Here is a 19,735-nt window from a genome sequence, read left to right on the forward strand (position 1 = left end):
AGGTAGTAATGAACCATCTATTTTGACGACAATATTCATATATAATTTCCGATTTCTTTTCTAGTTTGTTATTATATGATTTACAGTATATTCTGTGTGCAAAGATATTGGATGAAGGGAAATTAGTTTTCATGCAAACTGTTTGTTTAAATACTTGTGGAACGTTTGGTAAAATCTGGAGCAAATATCCATTGGGGATATTATAAGCTACTTAGACTATAAACTGACTTCCAACATGTTTAACTTTAAACGTATCTAGATTATATGTGATTATTCCCATAGTATTTTCAACTTATCACTGCCCTAAGCTGTGACCACAAGTGATACATCTGGGGATATAAACATACAAAATTTAAACACATTCTCTTCAAATCATACTAAAAGAAAAATTTAAAATTCCTTAAAAAGCTAATAAATGGAATGAAATTTATATGCCCCTGGTGGGAACGCCATACAGTTCTGCATGGAGTTTCCTCTTTCATCTGAGATGGTATCTTGGGAGGCCCAGTTTGTAATGGCTTGTTGACTCTTGGGACTAAAGACTGGCATCATCTTTCCTCAACCAAGGTATTACCTATTCCTGAGCTCTCAGTCAGATTTGCATGATTCTTCTGGACAGGGCTATTAGCATGGGGATTTTGCACCATTTTGGTTATCATTTCCAAGCTAAATCAGAGACCAGAATATCATTGACAGTATCTAGTTGTTTCTGTTACAGTTTAGTGCAAACAACTAGCTGGTAAACGGATTTATTGAGCATTGGATTTTAAAGCCCTTGGTGCCTCAGCTTTCTGCACAAGATTTGATGTTCGCAGCTACAGACTGGAAAGAACTGGTGAGAAAAGGGCATAAATATGACATCAAGTTTGTTATGTAGAGTCACAGCAGGTTGATTAATATGCTATGGAAATTATATACAGGTCGTTAAACCAAAGTCCAGAGACTCGAAAAAACTACAATTTATTTTTTATAAGATATTTCAATGTTCGTTTACTGCACACAACTAACTCAAGCAGAAACACATATCACTTATCATGACATTATTTTTGATGCAGCCAATAGATCAATGTTATCCTACTTTCTACACTCAATATTCTAAAACCTAGCTCTGTTTCTCTATGCAGCTCAGCCTTCACTACCAACGATAAATGAATTTAATTTAAAAACAAATGCAGCTGACATTCATTTCTATTTCTCTTCATTTATTACAAATAGAAGTTGTAGACAGATTAATGTTAAACAGAAATCCTTAAAAAATCAAATCAAATAATACCTTGGCAGGGCTATCAAAAGCCTCCCCAATCCTGTCCATTATAGGCTTCTGCAATGATGTTGGAGTAAACATTGAAAATAAAAAGTTTAATGTTAAGGAATAAGAAAAGAAAAGAAATTTTGAATTTCTAAGAATGACCAATAAAATAAAAATACATATCAAAACTTAAATTTGACAGTTAATTTCAAGACTTCATGTCTGAATGAGCTCGTATTTTGGTAGGTCCAGGGAAAGGAGAAAGACCTTCAGCAGTGAAATAAATTGTGGAGATCGCTCAAATGCAGAAAGCATAAACTCAAAAAGGCATTTCCGTATCTGCACAAGTGAGCATAAACATGAAATTGACACTAAATATAATATAACATAATTTCGTATGTACCAAAAAGCATTATTTGTGCATCATGTGAATTACAGTCATTGTTTTCTAATTGTTTTGAAGATGGATGGCAATTGACACTCTCCTAGAAGAATATTGGTCACAACAATGGTCAGAGTAAGGAACTAATCACGTTTACTCCTAAAGGGAATGGTTCCAATCTACAGGAAATATTGTCAATAACATAATATTACTGAACATTCAAATGAAAAATATTCTGGACAAAAGAAATGAAATAGCAAATACTTCTTTTTGAAAATCAGCAAGGGTCTGAGAATAAAAAAGCCATCAAGTTAGCCAACACTGTTGTGAAATATTGATCGAAGAATAATGACAGCGATTCTGGAAGACTGATTGCCGTGAGTTATTGATCGTCTCCATCATTGAATCCAGTTTAAATACAAGAGGAAAGGTTGCCTACGTAGGGACATGTCCATACGTGGCAGTTGCCACGTATGGACAGGTCCCTACGGAGGCAACCGTTCATAACAATTAGTTTGTTTATGTTTAATTTCCAAACTGTATGCTCTGTTAATATATCACTCTCCAGATAATAACCGATTTACCATTAGTTAGATTCATGAGGGCTATATCTTAACACTCCCTCTTAGCAGGAGTGGATCTAAGTAATTTTCTTGGGAGCATATTCTGTCATGACTTCCGACACAATTCGAGACAACATTTAATATAGTCTTGTCATGACAATAAACTCAATATCATGATATCCGGCTCAGTCCGAGACAATCACTTAAGAAGTCAATCATGAGATGATCACATACTTTAGGATCAAGATATCCGGCACAGTCCGGGACAACAACTTAATGTAGTCAATCTTGACACTTGGTCAACTATTGTCAAGATCGTCACCTTGAAATAGTAACCTTAAACATAAGAAGATCGTCATCTTCTTGAACACAGTTAGAATATTGCAATATACATTTTATTTATTTATTCATGAACAAATTACACATGGTAGGATTTCATCCTAATAATCTCAATTATAATCTAGTCATACCAAGTTTACTTCTGAAGTATTCTATCTTCAATCTTGCAAATGGCTTGGTGAAGATATCAGCATTTTGTTCTTCAGTACTGATGTACACTAGTTTTATGACGTTTCGATCTACCATATCTCTTATGTAGTGATAAGGGATCTCAATATGTTTGGATCGATTGTGAAAAACTGGATTTACTGAGAGCTTGATACAGCTCTGATTATCACAGTGAATTATTGTTGAATTCAGAGTTTTTCCAAATAATCCAAATAATAACTTTCTTAGCCATACCGCTTCACGAGCTCCCATGGAGGCTGCCATATATTCTGCTTCGGTGGAGCTTTGTGCAACTGCTGACTGTTTTCTACTGAACCCAGATATCATAGCAGAACCAAGACTGAAGCAACACCCTGTAGTACTTTTACGGTCAGTGGTACTTCCGGCCCAATCAGAATCAGAATATCCTTCAAGTTGAATCTCAACATTTTCATACTTTAAGCCAAGTCTGATTGTGCCTCGTAAATATCTTAGAATGTGTTTAGCAACCATTAGATGTATCTTCTTAGGTTCACACATGAAGTGACTTAATACATTTGTAGCATAGCGGATATCAGGACGAGTATTTACCAAATACATAAGTGAACCGACGATTTGTCTGTAGAGTGTGGGATCTGTAGGTTCTAAATCTTCTGCCTCAATTTTCAGCTTGTGCAAATTAGTTTCCATTGGTGTAGCTAATGGCTTACACTCCATCATCCCAAATCTAGTTAGAATATCTGTGGTGTACTTTCCTTGATTTAGGAAGATGTAGTTTTTCTTCTGCCATACTTCTAATCCCAGAAAATAATGTAGAAGCCCTAGATCCTTCAAATCAAATTCTGCTGCCAGATCTTGCTTACATTTCTCAATGAGATTATCCTCTCCTGTTATCAAAAGATCATCCACATAAAGGACCAATATAATCATATTGCCATTTGAAGCCTTGAAGTAGATGTTGGGATCTGCTAGGTTCTTGGAGTACCCTAGTTTGGAGAGATAGTTGTCTATCCTTGCATACCAGGCCCTAGGTGCTTGTTTTAACCCATAGAGAGCTTTCTTTAGTTTACAAACATAGCAATTTTTATCACGTATGGTGAATCCTTCTGGTTGTTCTATATATACTTCTTCTTCAATTGAACCATTTAGGAAGGCAGTCTTTACGTCCATTTGGTGAATTTTCCATCCTTTGGATGCTACAATTGCAATGATTGTTCTTACTGACGTATACCGAGCAACTAGGGCAAATGTCTCTCCATAATCAATTCCTGCTTTCTGAGAGAATCCCCTGGCCACAAAGCGAGCTTTATGTTTTTCAATGCTGCCATCAAATGCATATTTGATCTTGAATAACCACTTGGATGAGACAACCGATTTGTCTTTTGGTCTAGGCACTATATCCCAAACATCATTCTTTAGTATAGATTGATATTCTTCAACCATAGCATCTTTCCAAGCCTGTTTTTATAAGGCTTCTCTGACATTTGTTGGTTCAGAATTTGTGAGTTCGGTTAGAAGTGCAGCATAACATTTTAGAGTTCTTGTTCTCTTATTTTCTTTGGAAATTTCATTTGGTTCTACATTATTCTCTTCAATCATTTTCCTTGCCCATAGAGGTCTTTTCTTGTTATTGAGTGTTTCAATATTTTCATCAACAAGAGGTTCAGAAGCTCTTATGATGTCCTCCCTCTCAGTGTCTGAAGGTTTGGAATTTTCTATGATATTCTCCCTCTCAATCTCAGTTATGTGATCTTCTTCTTCTTTAGTAATGTTATCATCCTCAGGTTCTTTGAGTGTAGTGTTTTCTTCAAACTTTACATCTCTACTTATCTCAACAGATTTTTTTCCTAGAATGTAAATGCGATATCCTTTAGTATTTTCACTATAGCCAATGAAGATACCTCGTTTTCCGGATGGTTCTAGTTTTGTCCTCTTTTCTTTAGGAACATGTATATATACAGGACAGCCAAATATCCTTAAATGACTTAAATCTGGTTTGTTCCTTGTAAAAGCTTCTTCAGGAGTTATGTTTTCTAGAACTGAGTGCGGACATCTGTTTTGAATGTAGACTGCTGTATTTGAAGCTTCTGCCCAAAATGAAGTGTGTAAGTTTTGGTCATGCATCATGGCTTTTGCTGCTTCAATTATGGTTCTGTTCTTTCTTTCTGCTACTCCATTCTATTGTGGATTATATGGTACAGTATACTCCCTCTTAATCCCAACAGAATTACAAAAGTCTTTGAAGTTGTCAGATGTATATTCTCCCCCATTGTCGGATCTTAACACCTTAATTTTCTTCCCTGACTGGTTTTCTACTAGTGCCTTGAATTCTTTGGACTTAGATAGTACTTCATTTGAGTCTTTGCACTTTAGAAAATATATCCATGTTTTTCGAGAGTAGTCGTCAACAAAGATTATGTAGTATAAGGATCCAGTTAGGGATGGTGTTGACATGGGACCGCATAGGTCTGAGTGAATTAGTTCTAAAATAACTTTTGATTTGTGCTCGCTTGAGGGAAAAGAAACTTTCACATTCTTTCCCAAGGCACATCCTTTGCAAATGTCTGTGTTAAGATTTTCGTTGGGGCAGTCCTGAAGTAATCTTCTTTATGTTGGATAGAGCACTATATCTTAGGTGTCCTAATCTTTTGTGCCATAATTCATTATTATTTGAAACTTCAAGATTTAGTGCTTCCTTTTGATCACTGCATAGTTTGTATAGGCTACCATCTCTTGAACCTACTGTTATCGCATTTTTGATATTTGTATTTTTAGGCCAGAGTAGAACTTTATCTTCATTGAAGGTAACCCGATATCCTTGATCAGCTAGGCTTGAGATTGAGACTAGATTTCTTTTTATTCCAGGTACAAACAGAACATCCTTTAATTGTAGAGATACTCCATTTCTTAGTTTGATAGTACAGATCCCAATTCCTTTCACAGGATATGTGGAGTTATCTCCAATAGTAACCTCTTCACTTGAGTTCCCGTTAAGTGTTTCAAACTGATTTCTGAATCCAGTTATATGCCTTGATGCTCCACTGTCTACAATCCAAGTGCTTTTATTTGTATTTATTTCGCTTGATAGGGCTAAGAAGAAAAGTGAGTTTTCTCCTTTGACTTCGGCTAGAGTAGCTTATGTTTTCTTCCTTTCTAGACAATTCCTGTGAGTGTGCCCATATTTGTCACATTTGTAACACTGAATTTTAGACATATCTCTTTTCTGATGGTTTTTATTCCTCTCTTCCGTTTGGAGAACTTTTTCTTTTTGTTGAAGGTATTTGTATTAAGTGCTTGGATTTCTCCTTCTTTATTTGTCCCTAATCCTCTTGAGATTAGTCAAGATTCCTCTTGAATGCACTCATTCTTAAGTTGTTCAAATTTGGGTAAGGGGGGTGTTCTGCTAATACATTGAATGTAGGATTCCCATGAAATTGGTAATCCTCTTAGGGCTATGAGAGAGATTTCTTGATCATCTACCTCATTTCCAATAGTTTGTAATTGGTCTTTTACTTCAGATATCCTTGAAAAGTACGTAGATATTGTATCATCTTTATTCATCTTTATGTTTAAAAGTTGTTGTTTCAAGGTTAACATTGTGCTCGCATTGTTAACTTGATATGTATTTTTAATGGTTTTAAATACTTCATATGCTTTAGGCAGTCTGGCTATAGATGGAAGAATATGATCTTTGACTTAGTCAATGTTGTCCTCATTTTTGTTTTCAAAAATGAGGGATCACTATGGTAAAATTTTATGAAAAATTGAAAATTTTACTCTATGGCACGCTTCCCGAGGCAAAATTTCGACTAATCCTTGGACTGGCTTGATCCTCAGTCCATTCTCGAACTACGTTTCGAATTTCGTCCAATTCTGGGTTCGTTTGCTATGCCTTTCCTTCAATTTCGGGTTTTAAAACCCAGACTGCAGGTGGAGAATTTTCTTCAAACTGCAAGTTTTAATGATATTCATTGTTATGGTCTTTGTAGGGGAATTTTTTATCAACTACATGTGCACTTTTGTTTTAAATATGTCACTTGTAATTTATTTTGAGTTTCCCCTTTTAATGTTTTTATCTTTTTATTGTTTTTTGGTCATTTTTAGTTAAAATAGGGATTTTTTGGCTCAACTGCAAGTAAACTTGCAGTTTGTTCAAAAAACCCCTACTTTAATGGTTTTCACATGCAATAGGGATTTTAAATCCCCATTACATATGTGCAAGTGCATTTTTGACAATTTCGAACTTGTCATTTGTCTTTTAAAACCCGATTTTGACATAAAAGTGCATTTTTGACAATTTCGAACTTGCTATTTGTCTTTTAAAACCCGATTTTGGCTTGTAAATGGAAAAAGTGAAAATAAAACTTGTTATTTTCTCCCCAAAACCCGATTTGCATGTTTTTGGGTAAATCGAACTTGTTGTTTGTCTCCCAAAACCCGATTTGCAAGGAAAATGGATTTGTTGAAGATGTCAAAGCGATTTTTTGGGGAGATTTGCTAGAGATGTAAGGCGTTTAGGATTCTATCCTATTCTCATGCATTTTCAAACACATTTTTCGCCATTTAGAGTTTATTATTACTGGTTTTTGGAGCTGAATCAGCAAAAACGTGGTTTTTCCAATCCACATTTTGGGCGTTTTTTACTCCATAAACCTGCAATCTCGTAAGGCGTTTTGCTCTCTCCCACCTAGGCGTGGAGTATGGGATAAGTTTCAAGACATTTAATGATCCATTGATGGTGCATTGAATACCACGTTTTTTGCAAAAACGTGATTTCATTTGGCCGCGTTTTTAACCTTTGGCGTCATTGCCTCTTCAATTACCTTTGGCGTCATTGCTCCAGCAAATACCTTAGGCGTTTTGCTCCAATAAACTTGAAATGCACACTTTCATTTGCATTTTGCTCCTCCAAGTTTAAGATTGCTGCCATATTTGGGGCATTTTTACAAAAAAAACGTGATAAGGGTTTGATATTCCGGTTTTGCTTCTTCATCTCAAGGATTATTGCATTGTTGGAAAAGCATTTTGCATTTTTAATAAAGGTATGTTCTTCCTCTCTTCTCTTCTTTTTATTATTTTTTTTTGTTTTCTTTATTTTTCATTATTAGTTGCATTTTTGGCATGTGATGTTCTTCCCCTTAAAATTGGTTTTCGTGAAAGAAATCTTCCCCATTGAAATGCAATTGTTGAATTGCATTGTTCTTCCTAAAATTCCCTCTTAAACTTGTATTCGGGATTTTTAATCTCGATTACAAGTTCGCTGGAAATTCTTGTTCTTCCCCTACGGTTAAGGAATTTAACTATTTTTGGTTAAAATTCCAAGCTTGAAAAGTGTGAAATACCCTTCCCTTGCAAATTCGGGTTTTAAAAACCGGATTACATGTTGAAAAGTTCTTCTCATTTTCATGAAAATGACTTTCCCGGATATTCCCATTTCTATTCATTCGCGTTCCCCATATCCGTACTTTCCCTTTCCATCATTTCCCGCAAGTCAAAATCCCATTTTTCATCCATTTCTCCATTTTCGAATTTACAAGTGTACTTGTATTCGGGTTTTAAAACCCCGATTGCATGTATGTACTTTCCAACTTGTATACTTGCGAAAATTCTCCCAAGATCCGAAATTGGTCAAAGTCAAGATTTTCCCATTTCTACATATCTCCCCTCTTCCTCTCACAAAACCGTGAAATTCAGAGATCAAAGTTTTACCCATTTGAAAAAGAAAGAATGATATTTGCAGCTGATTATGATGTGGCCTTAACTCTTTTAAGTCTTCATCACAGCATTCCAGGTTCACAATCAATGTCAGATTTGCCGGCATCGGCTGTTGGACAGCCATATCCATCATGCATCTTCTTTCCCAGTGGCTGCCCTAGAACCTGAGTTTGTTCTTGCATGCGCCCATCATTTTGACAAAGAGTCAAGAGTCATCAAAAATGATGATGGTGAAGCTATAATTCGTCTTGATGCAGATACAATCGAGAAGGTCTTCAAGATACCTCCTGCACCTGTTTATATGGAAATCACCAAAGAAAGTGCAGTAGAGTATTATGTGAAAAGGGAAAAAGATTGCAAGCGACACATCAATAGATGGATCCAAGAGCCTCGTCCTTCCTTCTCAAGATGGGCAAAGTTGTACCGTTGTGATTTCAAGTGGGAGATAGGAGACACCATCACTCTTCTCAGCAGGATGATGGGCCTTGAGCACTCTAATGTCTTTGAGCCATGGATGTATCAATTCATTATGTTCATACGGCAGTCGCATCACATTTCATGGGGCGAAATCATCAGCGATGCTTTGTGCGAACAACTTGCAGCAGTTCCTACCACTATGACCTTTTTCATGAATTCTTATTTGGTATATTTAGCAGCGTCACTTAGACACTTCCCAGGTCTTTCTACCAAGGGTGATCGCTCGCTTATACTAGTTTGGGAATATTATGACCAGTTGCCATTAAAACCTAGCAGACTGCATTTTAGAAGAGTCCAAGATGCATTCTTTGGATATTTCATGTGTCAGTTTGACATGGATCTCAGAAACAAAAGAGTATCAGATGAGGCATGGGTCAAGGTGTCTGAGTATGGGTGTTTATTCCTGCAATTTCCCACCTTCACCTATATGAGGATTGGATGCTATGATGGACAGCCATACATGCTTCCAAGATACCCAACCGATAAGATAATTCTTATGGAGTTGGGAAGACAGATCATGGCTGTTCATACTTTTCAGTCTGCTAGACGCAAGGTTGGAATGGGGATCTCTCGCACAAACCCATTGAAAATTGGTCGATACTCCCTTATCACATCTGTGAAGGCTAAGGCCATGGAGGCTGAATTACAGGAAATCAAGCTTAAGAGGTTCAAACCGAGAGCTGATTTCGATTATAGAGGTATGAAGGAGAAGATCAAGAAATCCTTTGTGCATGTTCATCGCATTGAAGACATCTGGGTAGATCTCCGCACAGAAGTCGAAGTTCTGAAGATGGATTACTGCAGGCTCACTGTTGAGCAAATTGTTGACTTGAACTTGGCGGATATCCCACGAGGGATGATCGATGACGGGCATATACTTGATCCTGAATACATTTCACGAAGGGTTGAGGAAGCTCCACTTCCTTTGATCCAATGGTCACACAAGGAGTGCGTCTCCATCCTTGACAGATTTCAGCCTATCTTGGCCAATACTAACGCATGGCTGAAAAGTAATGCTGTTAGACTTATCAAAATCAAGGTTGGTAAAGAAGATGATTCTACAGGGCCTCTTGGACGGAAGTCTGAGATTCAGATTGATAACAAGGAGGGTGCTTCATCTTCAAGCACAAGGATCAAGTTACGAGTTAGTCGTGCAGTAGTGCTTCCTCCTGAGGAGACGACTACTCGTGGGAAGGAGAAATCACGGTTCCATGTTCGGGTGATCGATCTGGATAATCCAGAAGAGGGGCAGCAATCTGACGATGCACCTAGGTCTCCAGTTTCAGACTCACCTCACGAGGTCATTCCTCCAGTTTGCATTGAGACGCCTCTTTCTCCTCCTGATTTGCTCATAGATGAGTCTCCTCAGAATGCAGTTCCCATTTCAGCATACGAGCCTTCTCCTGATCAACAACGAGAAAGTGTGTTGGAAGTTCCTGAAGATAATCCCACTTGCATTCAGTTATCAGAAATTGATACTTCCACTTCTGGTTTTGAAGAATTTATGAGGCAATCTTCATGCCCATTGGTAACTGAGCAAACCGTGGTCGCTATTCAAACAGATATTCCTCCCAGGGTGACCACGGTAATTCAAACAGAAACCGCTTCTCCTTTGCCTACGGCTGCTACTGGAAGTGAGTTGATGACTTTGCCTCCATGGCTTAGTTCTTTCACCCCGAAAAGAAAGAAGCAAGAGATCTCACCTGATGCCTTTGACTACCAGCAACTCAAACAGTCCAGATCAAAAGTTGCTAAGAAGGCAAAGACTATCTCTAGGGTAACTGTTGATAGCAACAAGATGAAAGTAGCTGAAATTGTGGAACCTATTGCAGATAAACCACTTGATGAAATGTCAGCTGCTGATTATAAGGTTACAAGGGTAGAATTGGGCAAGCAAACACATGAGGTCATTAAACATGATGCTCAGTTTTCTGTTGCTTCACTAGTGCAAAGGTGTGACGATCTTCTTGCAAAGAAAGACAAGCTAGAAGAAGAAAACCGACAGCTCATGGCAGCCATTCATAAAATCACAAAACCTGCTGCTGAAGGGAGTAACTCCATAGGTTCTTCTGATTCCCAAGAATCAATTCGTGGAGTGGAAAGGGCTGCTCAAAAAGTACAAGCACTGGATTCCTGGGTTGATCAGCTTCATGATCAATGTATTCAAGTGGTAAAAGACATTTTTCAAATAATGTCTAAGTTGGAAACCATTGAGGAAAAACTGGATCAGACTTCTAACACTTTCAAAAAGAATCTGGAAAGTGTTGAGAAAAGTCTGGCAATCTGGCATACCATGCCCCAACAACAGCTGAGTATTTTGCAGGAGCACGCCATCATATCTTCCAGGGTCATGTACTTGGAATTTGAGGAACTCATGGAAAACAAAACCCTTGTTCTTAAATCCCTCATTGAGGAGATCAGTGATGCAAGGAGATTTCGGGATGAAGTCTATCGAGGTATTGTCTCACATTGTGAAAGGGCCTCTTGCAATATAGTAAGTCAGGATGGAGAGCTGATTCCAGAAGAAGAAGTTCTTGATGATTTACAAATGAGGATTCATAATGAATGGAGGAGCGAACAATTCTCGGCAGCTTCAATTCAAGCATTGATGAAACACCAAGCCTTTTTGCATGAGATCCAGTCTATCCTGGATAAAGACAATTTTGCGCTCCTCCACTGTCACGACACTATTGTGAAGACTATGGTTGTTGCTAAGAACACCCATCAACCGAATCCCGAGGAACTACAAGTGAGCATCAGAAAATTTCAAGGATTCGTGTCTTCACAAAAGGCAACTTAAGTGTTTTTCAACACTTAGTTGAATTTTCCCTCTTTTGTAATCTTTAGTTGTAATTTCGTTTTGACAAGTTACATGTAAAAGTAATTTTTGTAAAATACAAGTTACACATTACTTGTACTTTTGTAATTACATGTAAGGCAACTACAAGTTGTGTCCGATTAGGACTGTAGTTGGAATAAGTCTTAGTTAGTTAGAGTAACTCTTAGTTAATTAATGAAGTCTCAGTTATTTATTGAATGAGTCTTGGTGGTTGAGAGAGTCTCTCAAGTTAGTTAGGATCTTCCCACCTTTTTCTCAAGGCTCCTCTTCTATAAATACTTGAGAGGTCCATTGTAAATATATCTTTTGGGAAAGCAAGCAAAAACTCTGCCAAATTTACAGCAAGAAGTCTTTGAGCTTATGTATGTGAATTGAAGGTTTTCAAGAATAAGAAAGAAGGATTACTCAAGTTTTGAGTCTTTGAGCTACATGTTTGAGTTTGAATCTTTTTATTTCTTCTATGCAAAATGTTTCTAAAGGAGCTTAGTCCAATCTGATTTGAAGTCTTTGAGCTGCAAGTAGAGAAGATTAATTAAAATAGGAAATCTCTAGAAGGAGCAGCAAGTCTTTGAGCTTGCGTCTATTCTTGAGGAAAAATTATTGTTTGATAAAAAATAGCAACAAGTCTTTGAGCTTGCATTAGTTCTTGTCTTTGTGTTAAAAGAATAAATTATTCCAGTCTTTGAGCTGTTGTCTTTTATTCATTGTAAAATTTAGTATAGCAAAGGGTAGATAGGACTTCCAATAGTCATGTCTTTGAGCTTGATATTGCTGTCCCGTCCCGAAGGAAGTGACGGAAGTCTTTGCGCTTTCAGGAAACTTCATTTCCTTTCTCTTATTTCACTTGAAAGTGGTTACTGCTGTTATTCAATCGCTATCATTTTCTGTGAAGAGAAAAGGATATTGTCTTTCTTGAAGAAAGAAGGAAGACTGCTGTCCCATCCTGTTTTTATTTCAGTTTTAGTTAGATAGGGGGAGCCTTCCCTTAATTAGGAGAGTTTTTACTCGTGTGCTGTGGTTGAAACCACAATTTTGTATATTTCCCCCAAGTGTACAAAATTTTCAACCAACAATCAATAATTATTTTCTTTGCTTTATTATTACACCTTTTCCAGGTAGATTTCTCTGGTTCATCATTTGGCATGTCTAGATTTTCTTCTATGTAAGACTCTAATTCTAGTTCTTCAAGAATGGCAATGATTCGTATCTTCCAGGAAACGAAGTTGGAGGCTCCTTCGAGTCTATCTTCCACTCTCATATTACTTGACATTTTGAATATTTTCTTAGTCGGATATATCCTCTGCATATATAGCCTCTACGTTGATTTGTTATTTACTTCCGATAAATGCTTATGAGTAATATGGCTGTCTAATTTATTCTCTTAATAACCTGGCTCTGATACCATGTTGTGAAATATGGATCGAAGAATAATGACAGCGAATCTGGAAGACTGATTGCCGTGAGTTATTGATCGTCTTCATCATTGAATCCGGTTTAAATACAAGAGGAAAGGTTGCCTACGTAGGGACATGTCCATACGTGGCAGTTGCCACGTATGGACATGTCCCTACGAAGGCAACCGTTCATAACAATTAGTTTGTTTATGTTTAATTTCCAAACTGTATGCTCTGTTAATATATCACTCTCCAGATAATAACCGATTTACCATTAGTTAGATTCATGAGGGATATATCTTAACAAACACAACACATCCAGTTTTCAGCTGATACTTGTTACCAAGGAATATCCATCTACAAATCGAGAAACTATTTTTGCTTAAAATTGTTACATTAAGGGTCAGCTTGTACAACTCACTATAGTTATGGAACAAGGTTTTGTTGAACGTTGTTACTTGTAGATTGGCTTCAGTTTAATGGAAATGTTCTCTAGTTAATGTCAAACTCCTGACATACCTCTCTAACTTCCCTGCTACAAATTTTTACCTTACCATTGGTGATAATCTCCTAAGGGATTTCAAACCTGTAACAAAGCTAATCATAGATTAACATTAGAGCCATTGCTCCCTGCAGGATAGAGATGGGGTTGTGTCCTTTTCCTGAAACAGGAAATTTTGACAAACTTTCCTTGCTCAGAAGTTTTACGGAAAGCACTAATTACATGTAATCCTCATGGTCAAGAAACTGCATGCAAAAGTTTGGAAGGACGTTAAAAAGTTAGTGTTTGGATTTAACAATGATGACAATTGCAAACAAATGCACGATCTAGGTGGCAGCTCAGTATAAGAGCCTTCACCATGCACAATATCCACACACTCATAGTGTTCTATATTATTTTTCAGGCATTGAACAGTCATGGTGCGTAGGACATTAGAGGCAGTGATCCACTAATAATAAAGTCAACTATGTACATCGAAAGCACCTAGACAAAACAATTACTACATGGAGGCACCTCTTTGATAACTGTCAGAAGATAAGCCATCTCATCTTCCTCCAGATGTTCAATTCAAATCCCTCTTCCACATAGTTTATATGTAAATATGTATTCAATGATAGGAAGAGATGGCTTGCATAGTTTCACATTTCCTCTCATAGAAATACTCTGTGTTGAGTTTTGATGATCAGAGATGTAAGTAATCAGACATGTTAATTGGGTGCTCGTTTAACCACGGGCAATCACTCAGATCATTGTTGCCCTCCCAACCATAGACGATAAACTGCTATCGTCACCCCCGAGCACATTTCCTCTTGAATAGACCTACTTGTCTTAGAAAATGATCGACGGTGAAGTGAATGAAATCGCACCTCATATATACATGGGTGATACCCTTTCACAAAGGGTCGGCCCTCATGACTCAAGCAATAATTAATTAGTTTCATTTCATATTTAATATATGAATTGCTCCATCAAGGTCGGCTCATCTAGCAAATAAAACATAGTGTATTAATAGCTTTGGGATATCTCCTGCTGCTAACCACATACATCAACACTCCCTCTTTAGCTAGGGAGATATCTTTCTTGATATCTACAAGTCACATCACCTCATCGTAATGACTAACACAATGACTACAGTCATGTGTATGAAAGAAGCTTATCATCTCATCGTGATGTTTGACCACAATGGCTACTCCCATATATGGAAAGGAAAGATATCACCTCGCCATGATATCAACCATCATGGCTTCTCCCATGGATGGTGTAAGAATAGATATCACCTCACCGTGATATCAACCATTATTGTGAGATCGTCACCTCACAATGATGGTAAAATGCACAAGTGTTCATCATTGTGAGAATGTCACCTCACAATGATATTCACCATGGCTCATCCCAGAGGGTGAATACACAAGTGAACACAACCACCATGGCTACTCCCAGAGGGGGGGTCCATCATGGCTACTCTCATGAATGGAAATGCAAAAGAACACAAGTGCCCATCACTAAATCCTCAACATGGTGTCGTCATCTCATCATGACGTTCACCATGGCTACTCCCAAAGGGTGAATAAACACAAGTGCTAAGTCATGGAGTCTCTCACATGACATCCACCATGGCTATTCCCAGAGGGTGGATCCATCATGGCTCATCCCAAAGGGTGGAAATACAAATGAACACAACCACCATGGCTAGTCCCAGAGGGTGGGTCCATCATGGCTACTCCCATGAATGGAAATTCAAAAGAACACAAGTGCCCATCACTAAATCCTCAACATGATGTCGTCATCTCATCATGACGTTCATCGTGGCTACTCCCAAAGGGTGAATAAACACAAGTGCTAAGTCATGGAGTCTCTCACATGACATACACCATGGCTACTCCCAAAGGGTGGATCCACCATACCTACTCACAAAGGGTGGAACAAGGGCTTTCACCTCAAACTTCTCTCGCAAAGAAGAATGCATTAACAAGGGCTTGCACCTCAAACTTCTCTCACAGAGAAGAATGCATTATCAAGGGCTTGCACCTCAAACTTCTCTCGCAGAGAAGAATGCATTATCAAGTCTTCATGATGATGTAGCTCCCTCTGAAACTGATATCAACCTTCTGACCTCCTCATCCAAGGTTGCTTCTGATGAAATGTCAGACTCCCTCTGAAGCTGATATCAACCTTCTGACTTCCTTGTCCAAGGTTGCCTCTAATGAAATATCAGACTCCCTCTGAATGTTGATTCCTCCTCTTCCAAGAAAATGTCTCCAGCCATCAACTCAATCTCATTGCAGCAATTATCAAGGTCTTCCTTCCTTGAATGCAATCTCTTTGGTCGTCTTCATTCAAATCATAATCTCTTCAAGTGTTGCACTTGAGCGCTTTTCAAGACTGCACATCTAAATTCACTGATGATGTTGACAGCCATCTGTACGAATCTGCTTGTCAAAATATCCCACATACTACACCTGAGGGTTTCCATCCCCCAAAAGCAAGTTTGCACCCGAAGGGTATTGTCTCCAATGTTCCAGCTTTCTCTGCCATCTTCCTTAATGAACATCATCTTGTCCACCTTCAGGATTAACTACTTCCAAGCCCTCATATCCCATGAAACTGTTAACTGAATTGTGCATCGAGCCTCTTTCCTCCATTGTTGTTGCTCATATTTTTCCTTTGCACCTCCAATTTCCACTCTGTGCGTCCAATTCTTCTTTCCAACCTCCAATTTCTGCACGAAGAAGTGGAGGCACCGATGTATGTTTGCACTTGAGAGGGGAAGGCGGACATCAAGATCCCGTGAGAGCATCACATCGCTATCCCCGATCAATCCTGCAGTTGTAATCTCACTTGCTTTGGTTGTCGATGTTATCCTTGCCCGTCAAAGACACGGCAAGGTAATCGATATTCTTGCAGAAAGAGTGGACTCTCTCAAATATATAGCGCCCTCCACCTGCATCCCCAGCAGGGGTCTTCTGCGGGCTCGACGTTGTTCGACATGTCCGCCTGGAGGACTTGCATTGTCGAGTGGGTGCGGTGGCACTACAAGGACCTGGCATCGCCTTTGCTCTACGTGGGCATATGCGTCGCTGCTCCTCCCCGTGCTGTGCACAGTTGGTCATCACAGTTACCACTGTAAGGAGTGCAGAAGTTGCTTGACTCTTCTGCCATCGCCCGCACGTAGTCTATCTGTAGGTGTCGCTACTGGTTTTTGAGTGTTGTGAGGACCATGGGTGCAGCGTCGAGAGCCCGACACGCAGGGGTGTGTTGACGTGTATTTTGTACACAATCATACACAGAATAAAATACCCAAAGGCATCTTATCCTCTCTTGAATAAAGTCGCTAACTACTGAAGATATCGCAAGAAGGATCAGTTAGGATGACTCCAATGTTCTTTTTACTAGGGTCTCTACGTGTGGATAAGCACCAGTGGTCGTTGTGATTGCTGTGTCATCAAGGGGCCTTACGTTGCCGAAGATTTTGCTAAACTAAACAAGCTTTTCAAAAAATATCAAAAGGATAGGGTTTGCAAGAGGTCTAATCTAGTCTAACCCTAAGAATGACTCAATGTGGACAAGACTTGGTGAGATTCTACCAACTTCAATATTGCCATAAATTAACAACTCAATTGAAATTGATGCGATCTTCTAAGGTAACAAATGATTTTTCAATACATCAAAGATCAAGGACACTACCACGAAGGTACATATCCAAGATACAACAACGATTGAAGGTTTAAGCGATTCAAGTATCTCCAGTCCACCACGCAAGGCGTTCCTACAATCAGCAAGAAGCTAGTGGTTTGGAAAGCAAATCCTACCAAAGATCAAGTCCAACACTTTGTCTTTCGAATTAACACACTACTTTGATTGAGAATGATTCAAGAAAATTGAACAACCATGAAGATAACCAAGAGATTTGCAACAAAACACCATAACTTCAATATTTCATTGATCTCAAAGCCATCATGTACAACAATTGTTTGAATTCTTTCTTCAAAACTCAATCTTGCTACAAAAGTAAATTGCTTCTAAACTCTAATCTCTCTAATACATCAATAATTTCTAACTCTCTGATTTTCTAGTTTTCTCCTTATGCAAAATGAAAAGAAATGAGGGTATATATAGCATCCTCAATTACAATGAACGGTCCAGATCGAAAGAAGATCAATGGCCAAGATAATGACACCTAAACCCTAATTAGGGTTTGTTACAACCATTACATAACATCTAATGCTTGACCAATCATAAAATTGTATTGCTTGGACACATGTCCCCTCTAGAAATTTCCACCAATGGATAGCTAGGGTAGGTACATCAAAGTTTGTGCCACCTTCTATGAATTAGGTACATTGAACCTGGACATTGTTGAGGTGGACCAATCCGACTGGAGGAGTGATGACTAGGATGCCACCTCGTCTGACACTTGTAGCTTGGTAGATATTCAATTTGATGTCGTTGAGAAGCTATCTTTAATTAACTCTTGTTCTAACTCCTTCTGTCCTTGATTTGCAGGATGATTGATGTACCTCGCCTTGGAATGCTGGATTGGAAGAGGTTGCCCCTATCTTTACTTGATCGTCCTTGATGAGACCGTCTTTGATCTGGCTTGATTTTCCTTGAGGAGAGAGTCTTCCGACTTGTGGATCTTTCGAGCTTGGGAGTCGCCATCTTGGTACCTACACAACATTTCACAATAAGCAATAGATTTTGCAATATACAAACATAGATTAGAGATTAATTTTTTAGGAAACTTCATGATAAGTCCTTGAGTTATCATTTCCCAAAAAACGATTGAGCTATTGAAATTCAAAATTTCAAAATTCAAAATTTAAGGCTATGACGATCAAAATCCAAAATTAAAACAAGGAATCACATCGCCATACCTCACTTGAGAGCTTAACTCTAAAATGCAAAATAAAGAGATTCGCCTAGGCAAAAATTGATGTTTGGAAGATTTCAACGTGATTCCCTTCAAACGAACGTTCCCTTAGCACTTCGCCACCTTTGGGGGGGGGTCTTCAATGTCTTGATGATAGCAAGTTCGCCTCACTTGAAACAAACACGCACTTCCCTTTGATGATGCTCGCGCCTTCCTTTGAATGGAAATTCGCTCCTTGAACACAATTCGCACTTCTCCTTTAATGATAATTTCGCATGCAAAGATTGTTTGAATGATGATTTAAAATGAAATGATTTACCCTTCCTTTATAGGCGCTCACCCCCTCCATTAACTCTAGGCCGACTTGGTAAAAATAAGGTAATTAAAAGCAATTTTTAAATAGAAACCAAGGGCCGACTTTGTAAAAATAAAAGAATTTAAATCCAAGCGCTCAATTTGATTTTATTTAAAATAGTAATTAATTAATTAAATGCCTTCGTTTTTAATTAATTCGATTTTTTTTAAAAGGCAAAATTAATTAATAAATGCTCATGCGCAAATTTTAAATGCTATTAATTAAATATTCAAATTTTATCGATTTTAGCATTTAATAAAATTCAAAAAATGTGTTAGCGCCAAAATTTGGAGAGGTAAGGGTACAAACCATATCGCTCTGGTCCCTGGGAGAGGGACAGGAGCGAATTATCATCTTAGTCTTGATTCTTTTGCCTTTTACGTTCAAAACCATCATCTCCACGTTGAAACTGGCATGTTTGCTAGGAATCTCGAGCTTGATTGACTTGATTTCGTAGACGAATGCTTTCTAAGGTTGATATCGCCCTGGTCCCTTGGTGAGGGACAGGAGCGAACCTTATGTTCTCCTTGATCTTTGTTTCTTCGATCACCAATCTTCATCATGAGGCAAGCAACAACGCCATCCCTCCATTCCACGCTTGCTTTACTCGGCTTTTGCGAGGCACATTTGATGTTTGAAGGATTTTCGCCCTGGTCCCTTGGTGAGGGACAGGAGCGATCTTTATGCTCTAGCCTAAATTCGTCGTTTTTACACCTTGGCTTCTTGTTCATCGCCTTCCAAATGACGCTTTCATCCTTATATAATCTTGCTTTGACATGATCTTTGGAAGAAAATGAGTGATTTTGTAAATATCGCCCTAGTCCTTGCCTGAAGGACAGGAGCGATCTTTATGCTCTAGTTGATCACCTTTTGACGTTTAACTCCTTCGCATATCATCTTCTC

General features: G+C 38.3%; 1 protein-coding gene across 2 annotated transcripts in view; it reads right to left on the minus strand.

Annotated features, from left to right (window-relative positions):
* LOC131045338 (uncharacterized) overlaps positions 1–19,735 on the minus strand; it is a 290,081-nt gene that overhangs the window by 116,880 nt on the left and 153,466 nt on the right. Inside the window, exons 11-12 of one of the 2 annotated variants that reach the window (XM_057978917.2) lie at positions 1,517–1,588; positions 1,274–1,321 (exon numbers count right to left, since the gene is read on the minus strand). The exons of the other annotated variant lie outside the window; for it this stretch is intronic. Of the exons in view, the coding sequence (XP_057834900.1) occupies positions 1,274–1,321; positions 1,517–1,588 (120 nt within the window). The remainder of the gene's footprint in view (positions 1–1,273; positions 1,322–1,516; positions 1,589–19,735) is intronic. 2 annotated transcript variants of the gene reach the window in all.

This window comes from Cryptomeria japonica, chromosome 8, assembly GCF_030272615.1.
Source record: "Cryptomeria japonica chromosome 8, Sugi_1.0, whole genome shotgun sequence".
In the NCBI taxonomy this organism is placed as follows: domain Eukaryota; kingdom Viridiplantae; phylum Streptophyta; class Pinopsida; order Cupressales; family Cupressaceae; genus Cryptomeria; species Cryptomeria japonica.